This window comes from Phocoena sinus, chromosome 4, assembly GCF_008692025.1.
Source record: "Phocoena sinus isolate mPhoSin1 chromosome 4, mPhoSin1.pri, whole genome shotgun sequence".
NCBI lineage: Eukaryota > Metazoa > Chordata > Mammalia > Artiodactyla > Phocoenidae > Phocoena > Phocoena sinus.
Window position 1 is genome coordinate 9910258 of NC_045766.1, and position 24471 is coordinate 9934728.

The 24471-nt window shown below is 47.1% G+C and overlaps 1 protein-coding gene across 1 annotated transcript in view; it reads left to right on the forward strand.

The window, feature by feature from the left end:
- The window catches only part of RFTN1 (raftlin, lipid raft linker 1), a 204784-nt gene that overhangs the window by 95419 nt on the left and 84894 nt on the right, over positions 1-24471 (forward strand). The window contains exon 4 of the mRNA XM_032631078.1: positions 14264-14372. Coding sequence (XP_032486969.1) covers positions 14264-14372 — 109 coding nt within the window. The remainder of the gene's footprint in view (positions 1-14263; positions 14373-24471) is intronic.

Consider the following 24471-nt stretch of genomic DNA (forward strand, 5'->3'; position numbering starts at 1 on the left):
CCCTGTTGCTGTGCTCTCCTCTGCTGCTCCAAAGCTTTCCCCCTCCGCCACCCACAGTCTCCGCCTGCGGAGGGACTTCCTAGTGTGTGGAAACCTTTCCTCCTTCACGGCTCTCTCCCACTGGTGCAGGTCCCGTCCCTATCCTTTTGTCTTTGTTTATTCTTTTTTCTTTTGCCCTACCCAGGTACGTGGGGACTTTCTTGCCTTTTGGGAGGTCTGAGGTCTTCTGCCAGCATTCAGTAGGTGTTCTGTAGGAGTTGTTCCACGTGTAGATGTATATCTGGTGTATCTGTGGTGAGGAAGGTGATCTCCGCGTCTTACTCTTCTGCCATCTTCCCCTCCTTTCTCCATTCTGTTTTTCATATTCTTTTCCATTATGGTTTATCCCAGGATATTGAATATAGTTTCCTGTGCTATACAGTAGGGCCTTGTTGTTTATCCATCCTATATATAATAGTTTACATCTGTTAATCCCAAACTCCCACTCCATCTCTCCCCCACCCCCCTCCCCCTTGGCAACCACAAGTCTGTCCTCTATGTCTGTGAGTCTACTCTGTTTTGTAGATAAGTTCATTAGTGTCATATTGACATTTTAGACTCACAGGCACTTCTTAATATGATTTACCATTTATGTTATTGGCCATAATAGCTACCATTTATTTATTGCTGCGCCAGAGTCCCTGCTCTTTGCTTCATGGTGTGCCTTGTCTTTCCTCTTGAAAGCCAAGATGAAGAAAACGGTACTTTCTTCAGCGTCACCCTTCTGATGGTGTGGAGGAGCCAGGTTTCTCATCAGGATCTTTCTACTTCTAACACTGTTCCTCTTTAACTTTGTAATCATTAGGGTTAGGGTTTGGGTAGGATTTCTCAGCCTACGTAGTTTCTCAACTGTTGACATTTTGGGCCAGGGACCGTCCTGTGAGTTGCAGGATATTTGGCAGCATTCCTGGCCTCTGCCCACTTGATGCCGACAGCAAACACCGCCCCCCTTCCCGCCCTTGCAGTTGTGGCAGTCAGAAATGTTTCCAGATGTTATGAAATGCCCCTGAACAGGCAAAACTGCTGCCCCTAGTTGAGAACCACTGGATTAGCGTTAGGATGTGAGGTAAGGGGTCTAACTGTATTTTCTTCTACCTTTGTCAACAGCATTTATTGTATTAACCTAACTTGGTGAATGAAATGCCACCTTTATCATAGGTTGGATTTCTGCATACACCCTAATTTATTCCCCATTCTTTATTGTTCCTTTGATCTATTGATTGATTTTTGTGCTAATCCCATGCTATTTTGATTACAATAAATTACAATAAATTTGTAGTGTATATTAATATCTAGCCAAGCACTATTTTTTTCAGGATCTTGGCAACTTTGGCATATTGATTTTTCCATATATAGTCTATAGTCTAAAGTTATTTTCTTCAGTTCCCAGTAAACCCTGTTGAAATTGTAACTTCATTTACATACTAATCTGAGAATAATTTCTACCAGGTGTTTTTAAGATCATAGAGTTCAATATTATTGTTGGAAGTACATTTTTTATTCTAGAGCTTTGTGATTATTCTGAAAATTCTATGCACCATCTAGACCAGTGGTTACCAAAGGTGGTAGACATACCACATACCTATGTTGAAAGAGAATTGAAGCTTCTGTGTATGTTTATTTATACTGAAAAATTAGGAGAGAAATTATGCATTACCAATATTTAGCATTCAGGTTGAAGGTGATGCCCTGGCTGGGTGTAGATGTCTGAGGGCCCCTGTCTGTATGAAGTGGGGTGTGACCGGGGGGGGATCCTGGAGGAGACTGGGGTCAGAGGAAACTTTTGCAGCTGAGAACCCAGGGAAGTGGGTTTGTGGATTATTTTTTGTAGTTTTAACTAAGTTTAGCCCTGATGAAATATACACATGGCTTAAAAAATTCCTGTAAGTTCATTGCAGATTGAAGAGAACACAGAATACCAGTAATGTAAATGTGAAACTCTCCTCCCTCACCCCTCCTTTATCTTTTTCTTTGTCCTTGGAGCACCATGTCTCTCTCTCTCTTTCCCTCTCAGAGATCTCTCTCTCTCTCTCTCTCTCTCTCTCTCACACACACACACACACACACACAACTGGCCACATCAATCCTTCTCTCACTGTGTGTTAGAGCTTTCTTGGTGACATAAAAAAATCGATACCTACCTGTTCCAATCTGACAAAAGATGCCCAAAGAATTTTAGACTCATCAAGAAGACATTTTGCAATGTGGATTTACTTCCACGATTGTTAACAGTGAATCTCATTTCAAGTGTATATTATGCCTTGGAGTATTAATTACTAATAATAGGGACCTATTGCGACTACACTTTTTAAATATTGCTTATTTCATCTGTTTCTCGTCTTCTAAATGCATTGTTTTCTAACATAGGTAAGATGTTGGTACAGTAGTACTCAGGAGACTTTTACTTGAGGGTTTTATGATGAAAAGCTTTGGAGACCACCCATTCACGAGGCTTCCAGGTCACACTGGTGGTTCCCGAAGCAGTTCCAGTCTTTACCTTGGTCTGTGCACTGGCAGCCCCAGCATCACCTGGCAGCCTCTTAGAAATGCAGATCCCAGGCCCCACCCACATCTGCTGACTCCAAATTTGCATTTTAACAGGATCCCAGGGGATGTATGTGCACATCTAAGTTTCAGAACAGAGCTAAGCTGAGCTTTTCTATTAGGGAGACACTAGGCACATATTATCAATGAAAATTAATTAAAATTAAATAATATTAAGCATTCATTCCCTCAGTGGCACTCGCTACATTTTAGGTAGTGGCTACTGTGTTGGGCAGTGCAGAGATGGAACATGTCCATCGTCTAACTCAGCAGGCTGGAGGATGCGGGTAGGAAGACCCAGAAAAGAGGGAAACGGTGAGCAAACTTGAATTGGGATGTGTGCGTTAACCGTAAATAAAGAAGAGACTTCCTGTCACTCAGCTGGACGTGGCTGGTGAGAGTCTTAGGAAGGACATTCTCGTGTGTGGCTACTGCTGTTACTTTTGTTTGCAGATAATGTGACTTTTCTGAACCAGTAAGTACCAGGCAGTAAGTACTGCCTTTATTCAGTGTTATCTTTGTGAAAAAATAATATTTATGCATCAGTACTACTAGTCGTCATTTCCACATGTTTCAGAGTCAGCGAGGAGCCTTGCAGGGTTCATGAGAAAGCAGGACCCTGCCCCAAGTCCGATTTCGTGTGGCAGTGGTCCCCTTTGCTGTAGTCTGGTGTGGTGGGGATTGAATTTCTCTCACAGCTACATTATACAGGGACCACTGGGGGTAAAACTTGTTTTTCTTGCCTTTTAAGGTTAAAGGTGAACTTCTTGTGTTGTGCAAGTCACTGATGGCTTATCTACCAGAGAGCCGGCTCCAGCAGTAAAGAGTGAGGCAGGATGTGGCAAGATTTCTCTAGCATAAATAGCAGCCGTGGCTCGTTAGGGGCCCATGATGTCTTGCACCCGCTTGGCAGTGCACAGCTCCCTGAGAGAGTGTGTGGTTAGAGTATCATGTGCACATCTCCCCCATCATCTCTGGAATGTTCCAGATACCAAACCCTTATCCACAGATGGGATGCGTGTCTGTTGGTGAAAAAAGAAGGGTGAAGAAAGACCAGTGACCCGTCTGCGAGTTGTTTCCTTCTCTCTGCTTCCTACTTCAGCACTCCCCTGATAAACTCTGTAATTAGGTGCTTTATGGAAAGATTCACTAGGATTTGTTTACTTGGCTTTTTTCTTCTTCCAGCATTTCTCAAGCTTCACTGTTAGCGGAAACTTTTGACTCCAGCAGCCTCATTTTGGCTTTGTAGATTTGGTTCACTTTGCAAAGAGGAGGTCACAGAAATTATTGGAACCTTTTCCCCGTTGATCTGAGAGCATCTTTGGGGAGCAGCAGTTTATGCCCCTCCCCCAACCCAACCACCAGCACCTGCAGGGACAATACACACCTCAACTCTCTCTCCCATCCATCCACTTCCTCTACAGAAACCTTAGCTCTCATTTCTGCTCTCCTAAAATGTTCTTCCAACTCTTCCTCCATCATACACAATGCTGCTTGCTTAATCTTCCTAAAATCTGTACTTCCATATCTTCTTTTATCTAAGACCATGACTCCCCTTTACCTCAGAAAGAAGGCCAGTCCCGTCCTGTAGCGACACACCCCTGTCCTTTCTTTCCAACCCCGTTTCTCACTTTCTGCTCCAGGCAGCACTGCAGGGCCCACATCACAGATCTATTCCAACAGCACATTCACCCATACATTCGCCAGGCTCGTGTTTACTGATCCAGCTGAATTAGCATAAACAAACCTCGCCTTCACATATCTTTTACCAAACTGACCTATTCATTATTTCCACAATGTAACTCATGCTTTTTTTCCATCTAGATCCTTCCTAATTTCTGTTCTCAGTGCCTGGAATGTCATTTTATCCGTTGTCCCATGACTAATTTTCACACAGCTTCAAAGACTCTGCTTACATGCTCTTTGCTTTTTAAAACTCCCTGATCCCTGACTGTGGAAGCAACTGAACTTTCATAGTTCTTCTCTATGGTTAGAATAAATAGCAGTGTTGGGTAGTTACATGCCCATAGACTCTAAGTTTCTTTTTTTTTCTTATTATTGAAGTGTAGTTGATTTACAAAATTATATGTTTTGGGTGTACAGTGTAGTGATTCACAATTTTTAATTAAAGGTTATGCTCCATTTATAGTTATTATAAAATATTGGCCATATTCCCTGTGTTGTACCATAACTCCTTGTAGCTTATTTTGTACCCAATAGTTTGTACCTCTGAAGCCTCTCTGCCTATGTTGCCCCTCCCCCTTTCCCTCTCCCCACTGGTAACCACTAGTTGGTTCTCCATATCTGGGAGTCTGTTTCTTTTTTGTTATATTCACCAATTTGTTTTATTATTTAGAGTCCACATTTAAGCGATAACATGCAGTATTTTTCTTTGACATTTCACTAAGGAAAATATGAGACTGTAAGTTTCTCTAGCGGATGTAACTCCAGCCCTTCCTGTGGTCAGTGGTCAAGCAAGTGATAAGCTCATGAAACTAGAAAAAGCCTTCTTTTCCTTTCGTGGACAGACCATTCTCAGATGTGTAGTTCATTTTCCTCCCTACTACTCCTTTAAAACAACAACAACAACACACCGTTCTGATCACTCTACTTGAACCTGGCGTTGCCTTGAGGGAAGAATCTGAAAATTCCGTCCTGTTTCCCAGAGATAGAGGATTTGCTTCTGTCAACTGACATTTAGTGATTTTTTTTTTCTCTCGTTGGAGAAATGCCTAGTAATCTAAGTTTGTGTTTGTCACCATTTCTTTCTGATTGTTCCTCAATGAAGCAAAAATAGCCCTACTGGTGAACTGCACATTCTCTCTTGTTTCTTTTCATAACTCAAGTTCAAACGGTGCTTTGTGTCCTGGGAAAAAGAAGATGTTGCTTCAACTCTTGATCTTTGAAGCTATCTAAGGGATTAATGAGTTGAAGTGAGATCTGTTACATGTTTATTATTTAAAAGAAGTGTGTATGATAGTTTTTATTAACATGTTTATTGTTTAAAATAATAGTTTATAGTAGACTCTAAACAGACATCTAATTTTTAGTGGCCTGATTTCAGCTCTGTCCATGAGACCAAAATAGGTATTCAGCTTACTGCTTGACATTTCATCTGAATAATTTGAGGATTAACCCTTTATGACTGTAACTCATAAAGCGTTACAGTGTTTGCTTGCAAACATGTTTTTTTAATGGCTTAGAAAAGGGTTCTGTCCTAGCCACTGTGAGATCAGGCAGGGTCAGTGTCGATGTCCTGACTGCGGTCATGGGGAGTGAGGAGGGAAGTGAGGAGGGGAGTAAGGAGAAGAATCTGCCAGGTCATTACAATGGGTGAAATATTGGACTTGGGTTTAGGGTTAGTTATTCTGATGATGATACAGTTGGATAATCTGTTCGCTCTTATCTCTTGCCTGGCATCCAGCCTCTGTGACTCACATTGGAGCATTGTGTATGGAACCCAGAGGCCAGGGACTGATGGCCCAGAGGTCAGATTCAGTCCCAAAGATGTTGGATTACATAATAGTAATAAACATCTTTTGGAGCCAAAATTTGACATTTGTGGCCACCAAAAAACATGGTGTAATGACTCCTTTAAAAAAGTTAGATTTGGCAACCCCGGCCTGGAGTTTCTAGTAATGGTTGGGATAGAAACTGCCCAGCTCACCATGGTTTCCACTGCTCCCATCGGCTCCCCAGTACGGGGGTGACTCGGCCATGCCACTTGACATCACCCGTGCACTGGGACTTTTCCCCTGGTGGGTCAAGTTTCTCTCTAGCCACATCAGTCTCAGAAATGGGAATGTGGAAGGGAGTCAGACAGGACTCTGTGTTTGGAGAGAAATAGGAGAGAGCATATTTCTTGGTGGACATGAAGACCATTTCTGTAACTTTTATATGAGAACAAAGTGATCGGGTTATGTCTTTGGTCAAAAAATATCCTCTTTCACTCAGTGTTTGTGGACCTTTGAGTTTGCTTCCCTTGGTTTGACCTTCTGACTCTCCAGCTGCCTGGGGAATGACCGCACAACCCTTGGCAGCTGTGGCAGTGGTGACATGAGGAGTTTGTGCACAGTTTTTATGACAGCTGATGTTTGTGTCTGAGTAATGAGGGCGACGTGACACGGAATAGGTGGTGTTTTATTATGGTCTGAAACAGCTCTGATGTCTGGGGCCAATCGTGTTGACCTCTGAGGTACTTCGGCATGTGGGCTCTTTGCTGCCCTGCCCTACGGTTAGGAAACGTTTGTGCACAAATGCGCAGCGTCTGAATCTGCTCTCGTGTGTTTGTTTGAGAAGCCTTTATCTAAATTTTCCTACGTGTTCATGTTCAGTTGTGGCCCAAGTCCCATTTATATGGTGTCACAGGAGCAAGGACTGTTTGGGATGTTGAAGAAGTTCCGGAGATGGTTGGTGGTGATGCTGACACAACATGGTGAATGTACTTAATGACACTGAACGTATGCTTAGAAATGGCTAAGATGGTCAATGGCATGTTATGTATATCTTAGCACAATAAAACATAAGAAGAGTGAGGAAACCAAGAAGCGGGAAGTATTTTTGAGTTTTTCTAACTGAAAGAGGCACAGATAGAGTTGTCCATTCTTATATTTCCTTAAGGTCTGGTCCTTTTTCTGGGAGGTTTGTCTTCTTCTGAGGGGCTAGGAGTCTACATTGTTGGTCTCTGCAAGTCCTTCTTTCCGTGTTTCCTCTTTTCCTTGGACGTGCTCAGTTACGGCCAAGGAAAATCTCCAGGAGAGCAGCCGCTGCAACACAGCCCACCTAGACCGTCGTTCTCTACTCTGGTTGCCCATTAGAATCACTGGGGGGTTTCTAGAGCCCCTTGGCCCAGGCCGTACCACAGACCAATTAAATCAAAATTTGTGGGAGCTCACCGAGTGATTCCAAGGTTGAATGCAGCCAGGGTGAATGCCCGCCTGACGGGACAACCGGTCTGTTGCACAGAGCCCGGGGTTTGCTTGTTGGCTTGGTCCAGTGCCTAAAGTTAGGGCACATCAATGGAGATATTCTTTTGTACCCCAAACCCAATTATTTCAGTCATTGCCTTCATGTGATTTGAGGGATCTCTTACATAAACAGTATAGTCAGGCAGGGATGTTGGTGTAGTTTAGGACTAGAAACACTTACTCTGAGAATAAATATTACAGAATCAAAACAAACAAACAGGGCTTCCCTGGTGGCGCAATGGTTGAGAGTCCGCCTGCCGATGCAGGGGACGCGGGTTCGTGCCCCGGTCCGGGAGGATCCCACATGCTGCGGGGTGGCTGGGCCTGTGAGCCATGGCCGCTGAGCCTGTGCGTCCAGAGCCTGTGCTCCGCAACGGGAGAGGCCACAGCAGTGAGAGACCCGCGTACCGCAAAAACACCCAAAAAAAACCATACACATCAGAGATCTCTTTAGTTTATGCTCCCTCCAGGCCATTTCTGAGAAATGACCCAGCAGCACGGAGATGGTTTTTTTTCAAGGAGCCAAGCTACTTGGAACCCAAATCGGCAGATTGCTTTGACAGTCAGCCCATGTAACAGGATAGTCATATATAATATTAAATGTGAACTGATTTCTTCACACCTTTTTCTGTAGGGTGGATTAAATCCAGTTTCTCTCTTGGGATTTCAAGGGGATAAGTAAATTGAAGAGAAGATTGTAAATATGTTAATTGAAGCAATGGACAGGGTGGCTCCTACCCTCCCCTAGACATGCTTCCTTGATTTGATCCAGGACTGCACGCTCCCTTGGTTTTCTCTCTTCCCCCATGGTTGCTCTTTCTTTGTCTCCTTGGCTGCTTTCTCCTCTTTTCTCCCCACTGTCTTCATGGTGGAGGGTCCCCAAGCTCAGTCCTTGACTCTTCTCTCTGTATATTGATTGAGATCTCATTCAGTCTCATGCTTTGAATACCATGTAGCAGCTGATGACTCCCAGATTCACCTCTCCAGCCCTCTCTCCTGAAGTCCAGACTCGAATATACATTCAGCTCTCTACCAGATATCTCTCCTTGGCCATCTGCTGGATAATGTCAAATTCAGTACCTGGGAAGCCAAATTACTGATCTTCTCCCCAAGCCTGTGACCACTCCCGCCCCAGCCTTCCCCATCATAGTTGTGGCAACATCATCCACTCTCTCGGTGGCTGGAGCAAAAATCCTTGGAGCCATCGTCATCTGCTTTCTTCCTTTCACACCTCACAACCTGTTCTGTTCATAAGGAAGTCTTGAAGGTTCTACCTTGAAAGTATATCCAGAATCCACCACTTCCCAGCGCTGCTACGCTGCTACCAGCCCCCTTGGGGTCACCATCACCTCCCGCCTGGACCACTGGGTTAGTCTCTTAGCTGCCCCCTACAGCCAGAAGGTTTCTTTTAAAATAAACATGTACCCACTTCTATATATAAAATGGATAACCAGCAAGGACCTACTGTAGAGCACAGGGAACTCTACACAATATTTTGTAGTAACCTATAAGGGAAGAGAATCGAAAAAGTTATTTATATATATATATATATAATTATAACTGAATCACTGTGCTATACACCTGAAACTAACACAATATTGTAAATCAACTATACTTCTATAAAAATAAAATAAATCAGATGGTGTCACTTCTCTGTTCGACAAGGGCTTCCCCTATCATTCTGAGTAAGAGCCACTGTCTTCACCCTGGCCTGTAAGTTCTACACTCTCTGGCTCCCCTTTGGCTCTCCGACCTCATCCCCTGCCCCTGGTTCACTGAGCTCCAGCCACAGGGCTTTTTTGTACCATCTCACCTTAGGACCTTTGCACTGGCCGTTCCTCTGCCTGGAAGCTTCTTTCCTGGCTGTGAGCACGGTCACCTCCCATAGATCTTTATTACAAGTGTCGCCTTCTCAATGAGGCTGCCCTGACCACCCTCATAAAAACTGCAGCTTCCCACCACTCGTGATTCTCTACACCTTGCTGTTTCTTTTTTCTTTAACGCTTACCACCGTTGAACATACTCTCTGTACTCATGAGTATTTCTTGTTTATTGCCTGTCTCCCTCCACCAGGTTGTGAGCTCCGTGAGAGCAGAGATTCTGTCTCTTTTGTCTGTTGATGCTAAAGAAGAGTGTCTGGCACAAAGTAGTAGTGTGATCAATATTCGTTGAATGCATGAGTAATTAGGAACTATGAAAAGGGCTAGGAATGCACTTAACAGATGATAGAAGTAGATCAGCAGCTGCTAATACTCGTTGAGCCCGGACTTCTTGCCATGCCCTATGCTAAGGGCTTTACATGCTTTTGTCTTATTTAATCCTTACAAGGATGCCAAGAGATAGCTACTCATAATATTCCCATTTGACAGTGAAAGAAACTGAGGCATAGAATGTTTAAATAAATTGTCCAAAGGCACACAGCTGGGAAATGATCCACCTCTAGTTAGGTTTAGGACCTGCAGCCTCTAACTAATAAATCTAGAGGAAATTATGGAGGGGAGGTATGCAGGGAGACAGGGAAGCATGTTTCATTGTTAGCAATGCTCTTCTCAGAGTGTCTGCATTTAATCTCAGTGTATTTACTGTTAATTTTTAGATAAGGGAGGCTTTGGCAGGTAGTTAATCCTACATCTCCAGAAGTGCATTCTGTTTCCCTCTTTTTTTTGATTGTTTAGACCCAGATCTTTCTGTCCCTTCTAGAAGTGGAAGCCAGTGGGCTTCAGTCCAGGTGGATGTTTGGTGGTTTCCAGTATCCTTTTCCAGGACAAAACAAGGACATGTCCTTTGGGGAAACATAAGTGGTGTTTCCCCTATCCCACAGGAGGGTGCAGATCCCTGCTCAGCCGGTGATGCATCTTAAGGATTCTTAGGAACTTGACTGACTGCAGGACATCTACTCCCCTGTGCTGTGGTCCCTTGGGGGCCAGGCCATGGTTCCTGGACTCACTTCTAGGGCATGTCTGCTTCTTGATGCCAGGGTGGTCCTTGCCCTCTGGGACATGAAACACTCATCATCTGTCAGAGGCTCTTCTCAGGTGTCTGGCTGGATCTTGGGGCCTGAGCCTAGAGCCAGCCACCAGTAGGAGGCCTGGTCTGAGCATGAAGCTGCCGTGTCTTCCTGCTCGGCAACTGCATGAGTTTTCTACGCTCTGTAATAAATTACCACAAGTTTACTGGTTCCAACAACATACATTTATGATCTCAGTTTCTGTAGCTTTTCTGGGCTCTCTGCTTCAGGTCTCATCAGGCTGCGGTAGAAGTATTGGCTGGGGCTGCAGTCTCATCGGGGGCTTGACTGGGGAAGGGTCTGCTCCCAAGCTCCATTTGGTGGTGGGCAGAATTCATCTCCTAGGGCTGAGATCTGTTTCTTGATGGCTGTCATCCAGGGACTGCCCACACGGTGCCCTGGCAGCCTGGCAGCCAGCAAGGACAGGGTCTAGCTCTCATCTGCTAAGGTGGAGTCTTATGGTGTCACGTCATCACGAGAGGGATCTCCTGTCCCTTTGCCTGGTTCTTTTGATTAGAAGCACGTTGCAGGCCCTGCCCCCACTCAGGGGGAGAGACTCTACAAAGGCATGAACACCAGAAAAGGAAGGTCATTGGGGGTCACCTTAGAACAACCACAGTCACTGCCCTCCCTCCACCCAACCTCCCCCCAGTGCTGAGAAGCCCAGATGCTCCCACTGGCAGCCCTGTAGGCAAGCTTCAAGCTTTGTGGATTTGATACAGTTCTTCACAGGGCTGCTGGCAGGGAGGGGCTTTCTGTGTGACTGTGCCACCCACCCAGCTCTGGCATCACCCCTCACAGAGTGCTGACTTGAGGGCTTGGGCATCTGTCCTCGGAGTAGTCAGGGGTCCTTGCCACACCCCTCCCCTGCAGCTGCTCTTCAGTGTTCCAACCCTTTCATTTTAAACTGTGGAGGTAATTCCTGTAAGGCAGGGGAGACCTTTAGTTACTCACCTATTCCTCCAATATGCATGGCTTTGCTTTCAAGTGACCATAAGCCGAGATGTGAGTTTTCATGTTTCATCTAGAAAATTTGTAATAATGCCTATTTTTGTCCACCGTTTGTGCTTCTTTCAGTTCAGATGTAACTGAGTTAATTATCTGATGAAATGAACCAGAGCTTGCTTTCCTCCTCAGAGTACTTCTTGTTCTAGAAGCAAAGCTGAGAGTTATTAGATCCTGTACTAACAATTATCCCTTGTGCGTCTAGCGAGTCTGGCCTGTGAGTTGTTTAAAGACAGACCCGTCTTCCCTCCATTCATTTTATGGGTGTTTTACAGAGTGGATACAGTGTTGACTTACTTTATTTTATTCTTGTGGTTTCTTATTGAAGGATTCTTTTTTTAAATTGAAGTACAGTTGATTTATAATGTTGTGCCCCGGAGCAGCTAAGCCCATGCACCACAACTACTGAGCCTGCGCTCTAGAGCCAGCAAGCCACAACTACTGAGCCCGCGAGCCACAACTACTGAGCCCGCGAGCCACAACTACTGAAGCCCGCATATCTAGAGCCCACGCACCGCAACGAAGAGTAGCCCCCGCTCACTACAAATACAGAAAGCCTGTGTGCAGCAACAAAGACCCAACACAGCCAAATATAAATAAATACATTTATAAAAAAGCAAAACAAAAAAATAAAATAAAATGTCAGTGGGTATTTATAAATAACCTTGTACAGTCTGGTGTTAGTCCCTGTGTGACAGCAGTGGGGATTTCACATCCTATTTTCCTCTTCCTATTCCTGTCTTTGTTGTTTGAGATGCCACACAATGCATATGACAGTATCTCGACTAAGTCTTCTCTTTCAAAAGTCTGGAATCTTCTGCTTTAGTTCCTCTTAGCATGTCTTTTGTTTAGGGTGGGGAGAGAGTAAGAACATGGGGGGAAAAGGGAGGACGTGAGTCTAATCTCTGATGAAGCTTTTAGGCGAGAAGGCTGAGGTGCAGAATTGGTTGATTCTTTTGGAATTAGTTTATTCCAGTTTGGCCAGTTTGGAATCAGTTGATTCTTTTACATTTCAAAAGTATGCACCTCAGTCCCTACCCCTGAAAGGATATGTTAGAGAGAAAAATAAAATAAATTCTTGACATTTGCTTACCCAATCACAGTTGCACACCTGGGGAAAACCAAATCCTCTTTAATTTTTCCACTTTTGAATTTCGTGTGAATCATGCTCAGATGGTTAATGGCAGCATAAATTGCTTTGAATGATATATGACTCCTAGAAGTTCATCTTTAAAATATTATAGCAAATAGGCATTCAGAAACTATTTATTTGGTGGGATATACGTGTCTCAGGAATTCAGTATGAAGGCACCCGTCCTGGCTACACCTGCTCTCACAGGGGCTGCAGGGGCCCCTCCTCGGTGGGGACCCTCCTAAGTTGGCTGGGAGGGCCCTGCTCTGCCCTCAGCAGTGGAGAGTTGCTGTACACGTGGTGTGAGCCCTGGAGAGCCCGGCCCTGATCTCCAAGTCCCCCTTCCCACGAGGAAAGGGCACGGTCTGCCGGCCCTTGACTGACGTCCACTTCCTGTTGTCTGACGTCCGGCAGGGCCAGCCAGTCACCTTCAATTTCTGGCAACCACGTGGCTCCCAGGAGTCCCTCAGCCCCATAGTGTCACCCAGGGGTCCCTCAAAGGAGTGACACGGAGTGGTGGGATTGCTTTCCGGTGACCACTTGCTGCTGGTTGTCCCAAGTGCACCCAGCATTGAGTCACGTGCACATCTATATGAGGGGGATGGGGAAGCAGCCCCACCCCCTGGTCGGGGGGCAGGGCACGCTGGACACCTCCGTCTCAACCGCAAGGTGTTCGGTGTTTGCTTCAGACAGCCCTTCACGTCCGCTCTCATCCCAGGATTTCTACTTCAGTTGCCTTATATTCTTTTCTTCATGCATCTTTAGTTTTGATAGATTTTGCTGGACTGCCCTCTGTAGGGGTTGAACCCTTTAAAAGTCTTTTAAGGGCTTCCCTGGTGGCGCAGAGGTTGAGAGTCCGCCTGCCAATGCAGGGGACACGGGTTCGTGCCCTGGTTCGAGAAGATCCCACATGCCACGGAACGGCTGGGCCCGTGAGCCATGGACGCTGAGCCTGCGCGTCCGGGGCCTGTGCTCCACAACGGGAGAGGCCACAACAGTGAGAGGCCCACGTACCGCAAAAAAAAAAAAAAAAAAAAAAAAAAAGTCTTTTAAAAATTAATTTTTAATTTTCTAAGTGATACGTGAATATATTCTCTTCCAAAAAAGTGAAAAAATTAGAGATACAGCCAAAGTCACTTTTGATCACCAGCACCATCCCCGCTCGATTCCCACACTGGCCTTCACCATCCCCCCAGAGGCCACTGCTATTATTGGTTTGCCAATGGGAAATATACATTACTGGAGTGTGTGTGTGTGTGTGTGTGTGTGTGTGTGTGTTTGTGTTGTTTAAGGTATAAACCTTATTGTACTAAACCCATCATTCTATAATGATGTGTTTTCCTTGATGATATGTCTTGGAGGTCTTTCCATGAAGTATTAATAGGTCCATCTATATTGTTTGAGTTGTTAACCATAAATTATTTTTTCAGAACTGCCTTTTTGACAGTTACTTTCAGGAAAGAAATTAGGATTTCATTCAACACCCAGTGATTCTTTTTTTTTTCTAATATGTGTATAGTGCAAAATCTTAACGTGTGTGTGTATGTGTGTGTGTGTTTCTCTTTTCAGATCTCAGAACACTGATCTTCACAATGAAGGCTACATCTTGGAATTAGATTGCTATTCTTCCCTAGACCACCTGACAGACCAAAAAATCATCCCAGAGTTCATTAAGAAGGTGAGTGCTACAGTCAGGATGCAATTGAATGGGCTCGCTGAGCACTTGCCTGAGTGAATGGCTGGGGGCTGGCTGAGGGCAGGTGGGCTGCACTCCCCAGGCCTGTTCTGACCTGGGACTTTGGGTGGCCTCGTGGGGGGCAGTCCATTCCCACTCAGGCTGGCCTTGGCTCTGGAACAAGGTGGCTTCCCCTCCTCCCAGGATGGCAGACCCTGTGTTTTTAGGGCTGGAGTGGCGTTAACAGCTGACAGGCCTGCCGGCCCACTGCCAGCACCCCCTTCAAATCCTCAGGGTGGTGTGAGCCCCTCAGATCCCACCTTCCACTCCCCCTGTGGGTCTTCATTGTCACGAGCCCCCTTTCTTCCCTAGAGCGGGAGCGTGCCACAGTCCAGTGACCACTGGCATGCGATCATAGCAGGGAAAATTTCCTCGTTGCAGGGGGTTCATTTTCTGCCCTGAAATATGTGTCTGGGTTTGAACTTCTCTTTGAGCCATATGAGGTTTCCTGTCTAATTGCAGGGTGAGCTGAGTTTCAATACACTGACGTTTACTGCAGGAGGAATGTCCTTGCCCAAACTGGGGCTAAGTTCATCGCTTAATGCTTGCCTTGTCCTCCCCTTCCTAGTCTCCCAAAATAATTGGCAGTTCCCCCCGCCCCATCATGTAGAGGTGATTGTGGTTTGTCTGAAATCCAGTCAATCAGTGAATTCTTTAATAAATATTGTTGGCTGTTGTCAGGCCAGAAATAGTACTAGGTGCTGGCACGCAGAGAACAAAATAGCCGTGGTCCCTGCCCTCGTGTCCTCACAGTGAAGGCTCTTCTGAACCCGACTCATGAGCATGACTGGGAGGGAAGCAGCAGACAGACAGGGTGTGGTGTGGGAATCGGGGAGGCGCCTCGGGCTGAGACAGTAGGATTAGGCCTGATGGGGCTGCAGTGGGCGGGTTGGGGTCCCTCCGAACAGAGGGAGAAGCATGTGTGAGGGCCTGAGGGGAATGAAGAGAAGATCAGAGGACCTTTGGCAAGAAAGGGGCCATGAGGGGTGGAAGGAAGGGCCAGGACTCGGCTGTGAAAGCAACAGGAGGCCTTGGAGAGAAGTTCTGCAGAAAAGTGGAATTGAATGGTCCCTTTAAACAACCAGTGATTCTATTTTTTTTTTTTTTTTTTTTTTTTTGGTTCACTCTGTGCCTCCCTCTCTTCAACATTTGTGGAGTGTTCAGGCTCTACAAGGCCCTGGGAATAACCACTCGGGTATGATGGGAGCCGAGACCCGTAGCCCAGGAATCGGATGACCTATTAGGTCAGACATTTGGGTAATTTTACTAGGGCGATGGAGACTCTTTCTGCTATGGTAGAATTCAGATCATTTTTAAGAAGTGGGAGGAAAAGCAGTTTCAGTTCACACATGCCTAACCCTGAGAACATGGGTGCTTTCATAACTCAGAGAGATGTCTGTATAAATAGGGCCATCTTCTTTGGATTGCTGCAAATAAAATGTCCTCATAAACTTGGTAGGGACATTCTAGAGGTGGGATTTACCCCGTGATCTGAGCACTGGGGAAAAATAGTTGTAGAAATGGTTTTGTAATTAGACTCAGATGCTTGGAATATTTGAGGGGCGGGTTGGTAAGATGAGGGCATCGGCTCTGGCCATACTATCAAACAGGCTCTTTTAAAAACATGTGATTTGGCGCTTTTGTCTTAACCAAACCAGATCGCTGCGGGACTGACCCATTGCCATGTGGCTGTATCAGGTCATAAATAGCCTGCTGAGTGGACGCTCAGATGCCGTGTGTCTGCAGTGCCTGCAGTGCAGGTGGGCGTCTGTCCCACAGAGGACAGAACCTCAGAGTTATGGTTTATATGCCCTGAAGGACATCAGCCACTTTTGTGTTAACTTTTACTTTTATCCCAACATTCTTTCCCCCCCACTGATTTTGTGTGTGTGTGTACACATGGCAGTATCTCATGATTTATTCAATAATTGGTTAAATCGATCATTGACACCTGCTCATTCTATGTATGTATAAGAATTCTGTTTTTAACATTAAAAAAATTATTTTTTTTATTGAGGTATCGTTGAAGTTTCAGGTGTACAGCACAGCAATTCAGTTATAAATATGTATATGTATATATACATGCATACATATATACGCACACACACATATATTCTTTTTCATATGCTTTTCCTTTATACATTATTACAAAATATTGAGATAGTTCCCTGTGCTATACAGTTGGTCCTTGTTGTTTATCTGTTTCATATATAGTAGTGTATTTATGTTATTCCCAAACTCCTAATTTATCCCTCTCCCAACCTCCCTTTGCCTTTGGGAACCATGAGTTTGTTTTCTGTGTCTGTGGGTCTAGTTCTGTTTTGGAAATAAGTTCACCTGTATCTTTTGGTTAGATTTCACATATAAGTGACATACGATATTTATCTTTCTCTGTCTGGCTGACTTCATTTAGTATGATAGTCGCCATGCGATTCTGCGTTTAACATTTTGAAGAGGATACACTTTAAAGCCCACTGTGCCATCCTGCCTCTGCCTGGGCAGCAGGCACAGGGTGCCTCTGTTCCCCTGGTTTTCAAATACAAATGACTGGGTTCAGGCAGACTAGACAACTTGCACACTCAGATAGCACTGAGATTTCTGAGCCAGAACTGGTCTCCAGATGTGTATCTTGGAGTCTCTCACCTCTTTTTCTCTCAGTAGAGACATAGTTCGTGGTTGTGGTCAGCAGAGTGGAAGGGAACCTCCCCACTCTGGAGAACCCAGGTGTTGAGGTGGCCTGGCCATGTGGCCCTGCCCTGTCGGTCCGTGGCCGGGGGCTCCACCTGGGAGGATCTAGTGTTTCTGGCTGTCACTGCTGGCTGTGGCTCTAGTTCTAGGCCAGTGGCCGTGACAACCAGGAGAAGAGGTACAAAATGATGGGACTGGGCCCCCTTCCCTATGCTCCCCTTTTCTGTTGTTGGACATGATTTGTGGAGAAAACACCACCTCTGGTGCAAAGAGGAGAGGAATGGGGGCCTCTCTGCAAGGTCAACAGCTGTTGCAGCTGATGGCTGAATTGTACACGTGTGTACGTTTTCCTGTCATCACACGGGTCGAAGACTACAGGAGTTCCCTGGGAAGAAAGGAAAAATTATTTTGTGTATTTTTAGTAAATATTTAATGAATAGCTTGGTCCCTATATATGTGTGTGTGTGTGTGTATATATATATATATATATATATGTGTGTGTGTGTGTATGTGTGTGTATATATATATATATATATATATATATATATATACGTGTGTGTGTATGTGTATAACAAGTGGTGACACCTGTTAATTGCCATTCACTTAGACCAAGATGAAGCTGTGTCACTGCAGCTACTGCCTACAGCCATTCCTTTTTTATCTGGGTCATTATTTTGTGTGAAATAATGGCTCCCGTCCCTATGACAAGTAGATCCATCTTACGATGAGACGGTAATTAACTCATTTTGTCACTGTGCCATCATCCAGGATAAGCTCATATTCTTCTCTGCACAGTAGAATTAAACTCAAAGTGATTAGAATTTTTCTTTTCTTCAGAACAATGCCTCAGTGTTGTTTTTCCACCAAATGTTTTAAATTAGCAGAACCTTTGGTTAGAGGACATGGTTGGAGGGAGGGAAAGGAGATTTCATTATTTTCCACAATGAGGAAAAATAAAATCATCTGTATCTGTGTCATGTAAAATTAGCTGAAGATGCCATAATTCACAGCCCCCCTTTATCACGATTTCACACGGAAGGTGAAGGGAGCTGTATAAAAAAGATGGCTCTCTTCCTTTCCGTGTGGCTTAATGATGTTCTGAGCACTTCGGCTGATCAAATTAAACCTGGGCTACTGCACTGTGTTCTTCCCCCTGGTGTCCTGCTGTGCTCCATCCAACTGACCCTTTATGTAAATTATTTATTAGGGCCCACAGAACATTTAAGATGCAGTTTTATGGGCAGACTTGGAGGGAATACATTTTCCAAGCCCTAGAACTGAACGCTCGAGAGACAGTTGCAAGGCTGGGAGCACTTCGGTGCTGCCTCTGTTCCTTTGAGACAAAGGTTCAACCTGCCAGGTGACTCCCAGAGCCTGTTTCGTGTGGCTGGTGTGTTTGTGGGACCCTTTGGAATTTCTGTTCTCCAGAGCTCCCAGAGGATTGTAAAGAAGACAGGGTGATATAGAATGAAGAGTCTACACGTTCGTCTTCGAATGACTTTACATTCTTTGGAGCTTCTTGGGAAAGTGTCTGGACATTTCGAAAGCACTTTAAAGTTTGCCAAGCCACGGCACACATTTTCTGGTTGGTGCCGCACAGTATTTCCGTTCCGGGGGCCACGCTGGCAGTGATGTCTCCCTTCTAGACCGGAGGAGACAGCTCAGAGAGGACGGGGGCTTTGCCAGGGGCTGCGACTGCAGAGCAATGGGGCCTGGCCTGGCCTGCCATGGGGTGGGGGGGGAGCGGGATGGCCCCAGCAGGTGCCTGTGGAGCTGGAGAGGAGGGTCTGGGGAGGGTCTGTGGCCTGGGAAGGCTGTGGAGACGTGAGCTATAGGATGGGGGCTCTGAGCAGCGAGCGATGGGTGCTGGCGGAGGTGGAGGGGCCTGGTGGACAGTGCTGTTTCTGGTGTGGACGGGAGCATGGAGGAAAGGCTCAAGGCTGAGAAAGAGCCATGTCCTGATTGGCTGGAGTTTAGGATGGACAGTGGGAGGAGGAAGGCTGTTCTCGGCACCGTTCTTTTGGTTACGTGAAAGGGAGCCCTACTCAAGCCAGCTCAGGTGAATTGGGGGTGAGGTTCCTTCCTCTAAAGATGCAGGAAATGGCCTGGAGTCTCAGGCTCCAGGAACTCCAGGAGCAAGAATTCCCCTGGGGCAGGAATACAAGGGAAAAAAAAAAAAAAGATGATTTGGTCTCTCTGTCTGTATTATGTGCTGCTGGCTCCTATTTACGAATATATAGGTTAATTTGAATTTTAAATGGGATTTTACTCCACAGAGGGAATCCCTCTAGATGCCAGGCAGACCCTGTGCTGAAGGGCTGTTACAAGCACTATACCCTTAACCCTCATCTCTGCCTTCTGAAGCCTTATCCCCATTTTACAGGTGAAGAAACTGAGGCACAGAGATGCTATGCAGTTTGCCCAAAGTTACACCTGGGAAAGGGAGGACTGGGGTTGGAACCCAGCCTGTCTGGTCCAGGGGCCACACTCCTGACCACTGGGCCCTGCCGCCACTTCTGTGGAGCCCTCAGGAACTGGGAGGGAGCCGTCCAAGCCAGAAGGCCGGATTGGGCATGGGAGGCAGTTGGGTGTAACCGTGTCTGGTACGTGGGGACAGATTTCGGAGCAAGTGCAAGGCCTCCCCTGAGTGGAGTCTGGGGCTCCAGGCCTGGCTGCCCAGGGGAGAAAGCCACACACACCCCTGCCATTGTCCGGGCGAGACTGCAGGGCCTCACCTTCAGACCCTCAGCTCTGGGCTCTTGCTTTCTCAGATTAACTCCTTTTATGATGGACCTGAAAGACCTACTTAGAACTAGGTTTCGGTTTTCACTGGACCACGGAGCCTTGGGAATGAAGACATCGAGGCAAACCCCTGCGAGGTTCTGTGTGGGGAAGCTCAGAAACTCAGTGGCCTGGATTAAACTACAGGCATTGCCCTTCAGAAAACCAAACGATGCTGCTTCCATCTTGTCCTAAAGAAGAGAACCCGACAGGTATTTCAAATCTCAATGGCTCCTTTTAATGAAACAGAATATCTCAAATCCCCAGGACTCTGAAACTTTGCCTGTGGTATCTAAATGACTCATCGTTTATTCTGGCTAATTGTTGAGTATTCGGGGCTTCATTTCTACAAGTGCTGTGCAGGGTCTAATTTTAATTAGTGCGAGATGCCGACTGAGAGTGAAAGGGAAATTATATTAAAAAGGCTTCCCTTTCCTCACTGCACCCTCATCTACTCTCAGACCAAGGGAATCGTGACATTTTTTAAAAGGCTGCCCTGGTAGGGCTGGGCGAGAGGTTAAGGGAAAGTGGAGTGTGGTTCTAGCAGTGAGGGTAGCCTCGGCGTGGAGGGAAGTGGCTCAGGGCTGGGGCTGGACAGAGAAGGGGCTGAGGCACTGCGGGGGATGGGGTGTCCTGTTCCCTGTTATGTCTCCAGAACTTAATACATATTTGTCGAGTGACTGAACAAATTGAAAGAGAAATGCAGAGGAAGAATCATTAAGACTTTGTGTCACAGAGGAGGGAGGGGAGCCTAACGTGACACTCAGGGGACGGAAGTGTCAGGCGGGGTCATTTGCAAGGATGGGGAGAAACACACAGCCCGAGGGGCCGTTTGGGGGCGAGAGGTGATGAGGCTGGTGACGGGCATCTTTGGGACCAAGGGGACAGTGGGACCCTCTGGGAAACATTCCAGAAGGCAGGTATGGTTACACTGGAGCTGGGGAGGAGGTGGGGAATGGGGACGTAGTTGAGGGGCAGGTGAGATGGTGGGGAAGTGATTCAGGGGGTTGTCTGCGGGGCACATGCCCATCTCAAGGGCCTCAGCCCATTGCTGCCTCGTCGAAAATACAGACCCAGGATCCTAAGGTCTTCTGTTGCTTGGCTGGCTCGGCTGACTTTGTTCTAGGGAAGTGGATAATGTTTTTTATTTTGTTATTGGGAAGTCTTGGTTTCTCAATGTAAGCAGATAGATCCATCAAAGAACTGCAAGATCAGGCTTCCCTGGTGGCTCAGTGGTTGAGAGTCCGCCTGCCGGTGCAGGGGACACGGGTTCGTGCCCCGGTCCGGGAAGGTCCCACATGCCGCAGAGCGGCTGGGCCCGTGAGCCATGGCCGCTGAGCCTGCGCATCCGGAGCCTGCGCTCCACAACGGGAGAGGCCACAGCAGTGAGAGGCCCGCGTGTGGCAAAAAAACAAAAAACAAAAAAAACCCTGCAAGATCTAGACCAGATTCTCAGATTCTCTGTAGTGAAGGACCAGGTTTTGTTTGTTTTGTTCTTTTCCAGTTCATTAAGGAGGGATGCTTTTGTAAAATACAGTGAAACATGGTGGCAACGTTGAAGAGCTAGAAAAGTATATAAATGCTTTCTCTTGTTTTGTGTACCTATCTTGTCACAAACTGGTAACAGAAAGTTGGTGGACCAGCAGTGGGCCGAGGACCACATTTTGAGTAGCCCCTGGCTAAGGTGGTGGAGACGTGGACAGGGTGAACTCGTGATGGGAGAGCTCACTCATTCCTGCAGAGGGAGAGAGGAGAGAGCTCTGGGGAGGATCCAGAGAAGGAGAAAAAGAAATGGCTTTTAAAAGAAGCACGGGGAGAAAGGGAAGAGCGTGATGTCCCAGAATCTGCGGGAAGAGACCAGGGAATACCGTAACAGCAGGAAAGAGGTCAAGTTGGAACCCACTTTGGGTGGGAGGTCGCCCACTGCGTTTGACCACTTGAGGCCACTGATAAATCTCACAAGAGCAATTTTTAAAGGATGGGGCAGGCAGAGACCCCTCACATTCTGGGTTTAAGAATACAAGTATAGATAGAGGCTAAGACAGGGTACAGGTCGAAGGAATTCTTGTTAGTTTGTTTTGAATAGGAGAATTGAGCATCTCTAAAAGCTGAAAGGTACTGATAGAGAAGGAAAAGTTAACGGAAGTTAGAGGTGATAAAAAGCAGAGGCAGGGGCTTCCCTGGTGGTGCAGTAGTTGAGAGTTCGCCTGCCGACGCAGGGGACACGGGTTCGTGCCCCGGTCCGGGAAGATCCCACGTGCCACGAAGCGGCTGGGCCCGTGAGCCATGGCCGCTGAGCCTGCGCGTCCGGAGCCTGTGCTTTGCAACGGGAGAGGCCACAACAGTGAGAGGCCCGCGTACAGCAAAAAAAAAAAAAAAAAAAAAAAAAAAAAAAAAGCAGAGGCAGGTCCAGGGTGGGGTGATCTGCACTTGTGGGATGGGACACCCTCTCCCTTGAGGCCGGGGTAGGAGGCAGGAGGGCCTCACAGGCTTAGACGCTCACAGTGGAGGGAACAATGCAGGAGCTGCTGCCTGGAGGCCTGTTTGCTTATAAAGTTCCTTTTCTGCTCTTTTCCCTGGCCTGTGAGCTCCCTGTTCTGTCCTGAGAGGTTAGCTGAAGTTAATTTGATCCTGAGGGGAGGGAGGGCGTTGTGTGCTTGTCTTGATCACTCCGCCCAAAACGAGACAAACTCTTATGCTTCGTTTTTTGCCCTGTGCGTGAACTTAAGACCCAGTACCGGTGGCCAAGGTTCACCCATGTTTCTGTGACCAGACCTTTGAGGTGTTGTCTGGGGAGGCCTTAGCCAGTCCAGGTACCATCCCTGGTCACAGGAGGCTTACAGCCCAGCTGAGAGCAGGTAGTCACAGGGTGGAGGTCTCATCACAAAGGGTATGTGCTCCGGAGTGGAACGTGGTGAGCGGCCCTGACCCAGGCAGGCAGTGGGAGGAGAGGGTGGTGCACTAAGAAGTGGGGTTTGCACTGAGATCTGAGGGTTAAACAGGTGAGAGAGAGTGGAGGTAGTGGGACCTGGAAGGACTTGGGAAAAGGCCAGGAGGTGGGTGGGGGGCATGTTTCGTCAGAGGAACGGGACGGAGGCCGTTTTTTTTTTTTTTTTTTTTTTTTGTGGTACACGGGCCTCTCACTGTTGTGGCCTCTCCCATTGCGGAGCACAGGCTCCGGACGCGCAGGCTCAGCAGCCATGGCTCATGGGCCCAGCCGCTCCGCGGCATGTGGGATCCTCCCAGACCGGGGCACAAACCCGTGTCCCCTGCATCAGCAGGCAAACTCTCAACCACTGTGCCACCAGGGGAGCCCACAGAGGCCGTTTTGACTTGACCGCAGAGATTGGAGGGTGAGGCTGGAGAGTCAGGACTCACGTGTGCAGGGCCCACAGGTCAGCAGCAGGATTTGGGTTTTTCTCCCAAATGCAGTGGAAAGCCGCTGGGGGGACGGCTTTTAGGAGGAGCTAGAGAATGATACCAGATTTACATTTTGGAAAGATCAGAACGGCTGTGGGGTAGAGACTGGATGGGGGGCAGGGGTGGGTGCGGTTAGGATCCTGTTGGAGTGTCTCTTTGTAGATGGTTAAGTTGTAGCTTAGCTTACAGTCAGAACAACATCATGGTGGAGATGTGGTTGGATTTAAGGACTGCGGAGCCAGGGGGATCACCAGGGCTGTTTACGGATCGAATAACGGCATGGTAGGGAGGGAGGGACCAGGCTGGTTTGGCCTGTGCAGCTGAAGGAATGGAGGCCTCTGCTGAGATAAGAAAGTCTGTGGGACAGGCCATCGTTTCTGTGGTCCAGGAGCTCAGGGCAGTGGTCTGGGCTGGAGATACCGGCTGGTAGATGGTGAATGATGCCATGGCCATGATGAAATCACTTAGGAAGGAAGGGAGGGTGTGAAGGAAGAGGGCCCTCCATGGGAACCAGAGGAATTCCAGCATTCACTGCTGGGCAGAGAAAAGAGGCAGAAAGTGAGTGGCTAGAGAGGTCCAGGGGAAACTCGAGGAGGGCGGGTGATGGAGGCTGAGGATGCTTCAGCAGGGGAGGGCTTGTCGACACTGTTGGTGCTTCTAAGACTAAAAATAAGAAATAGCCATTGGTGGGATGGCCATGAGGTCATTGGTGATCTCCATGGAAGCTATTGCTGTGGCCCCTCCCCTCCCGGTACATACTTTACAAGGCCTGATCCAAAAAGCCTTTGGGTTATAATTAAAAACCACTGCCCGGGGCTTCCCTGGCGGTGCAGTGGTTGAGAGTCCGCCTGCCGATGCAGGGGACACGGGTTCATGCCCCGGTCCGGGAAGATCCCACATGCCGCGGAGCGGCTGGGCCCGTGAGCCATGGCCGCTGAGCCTGCGCGTCCGGAGCCTGTGCTCGGCAGCAGGAGAGGCCACAACAGTGAGAGGCCCGCGTACCGCAAAAAACAAAAACAAACAAAAAAAAAATCCACTGCCCTATACCCTGTAGAACTCACGTGTGTTCCTGTGTTATTCCCAGGATGGTTCTGAGACTGTTGTTTCGTTTGTTTGTTTTACTTTTAAATTGAAGCTGTTCTTTCTTTCTTTC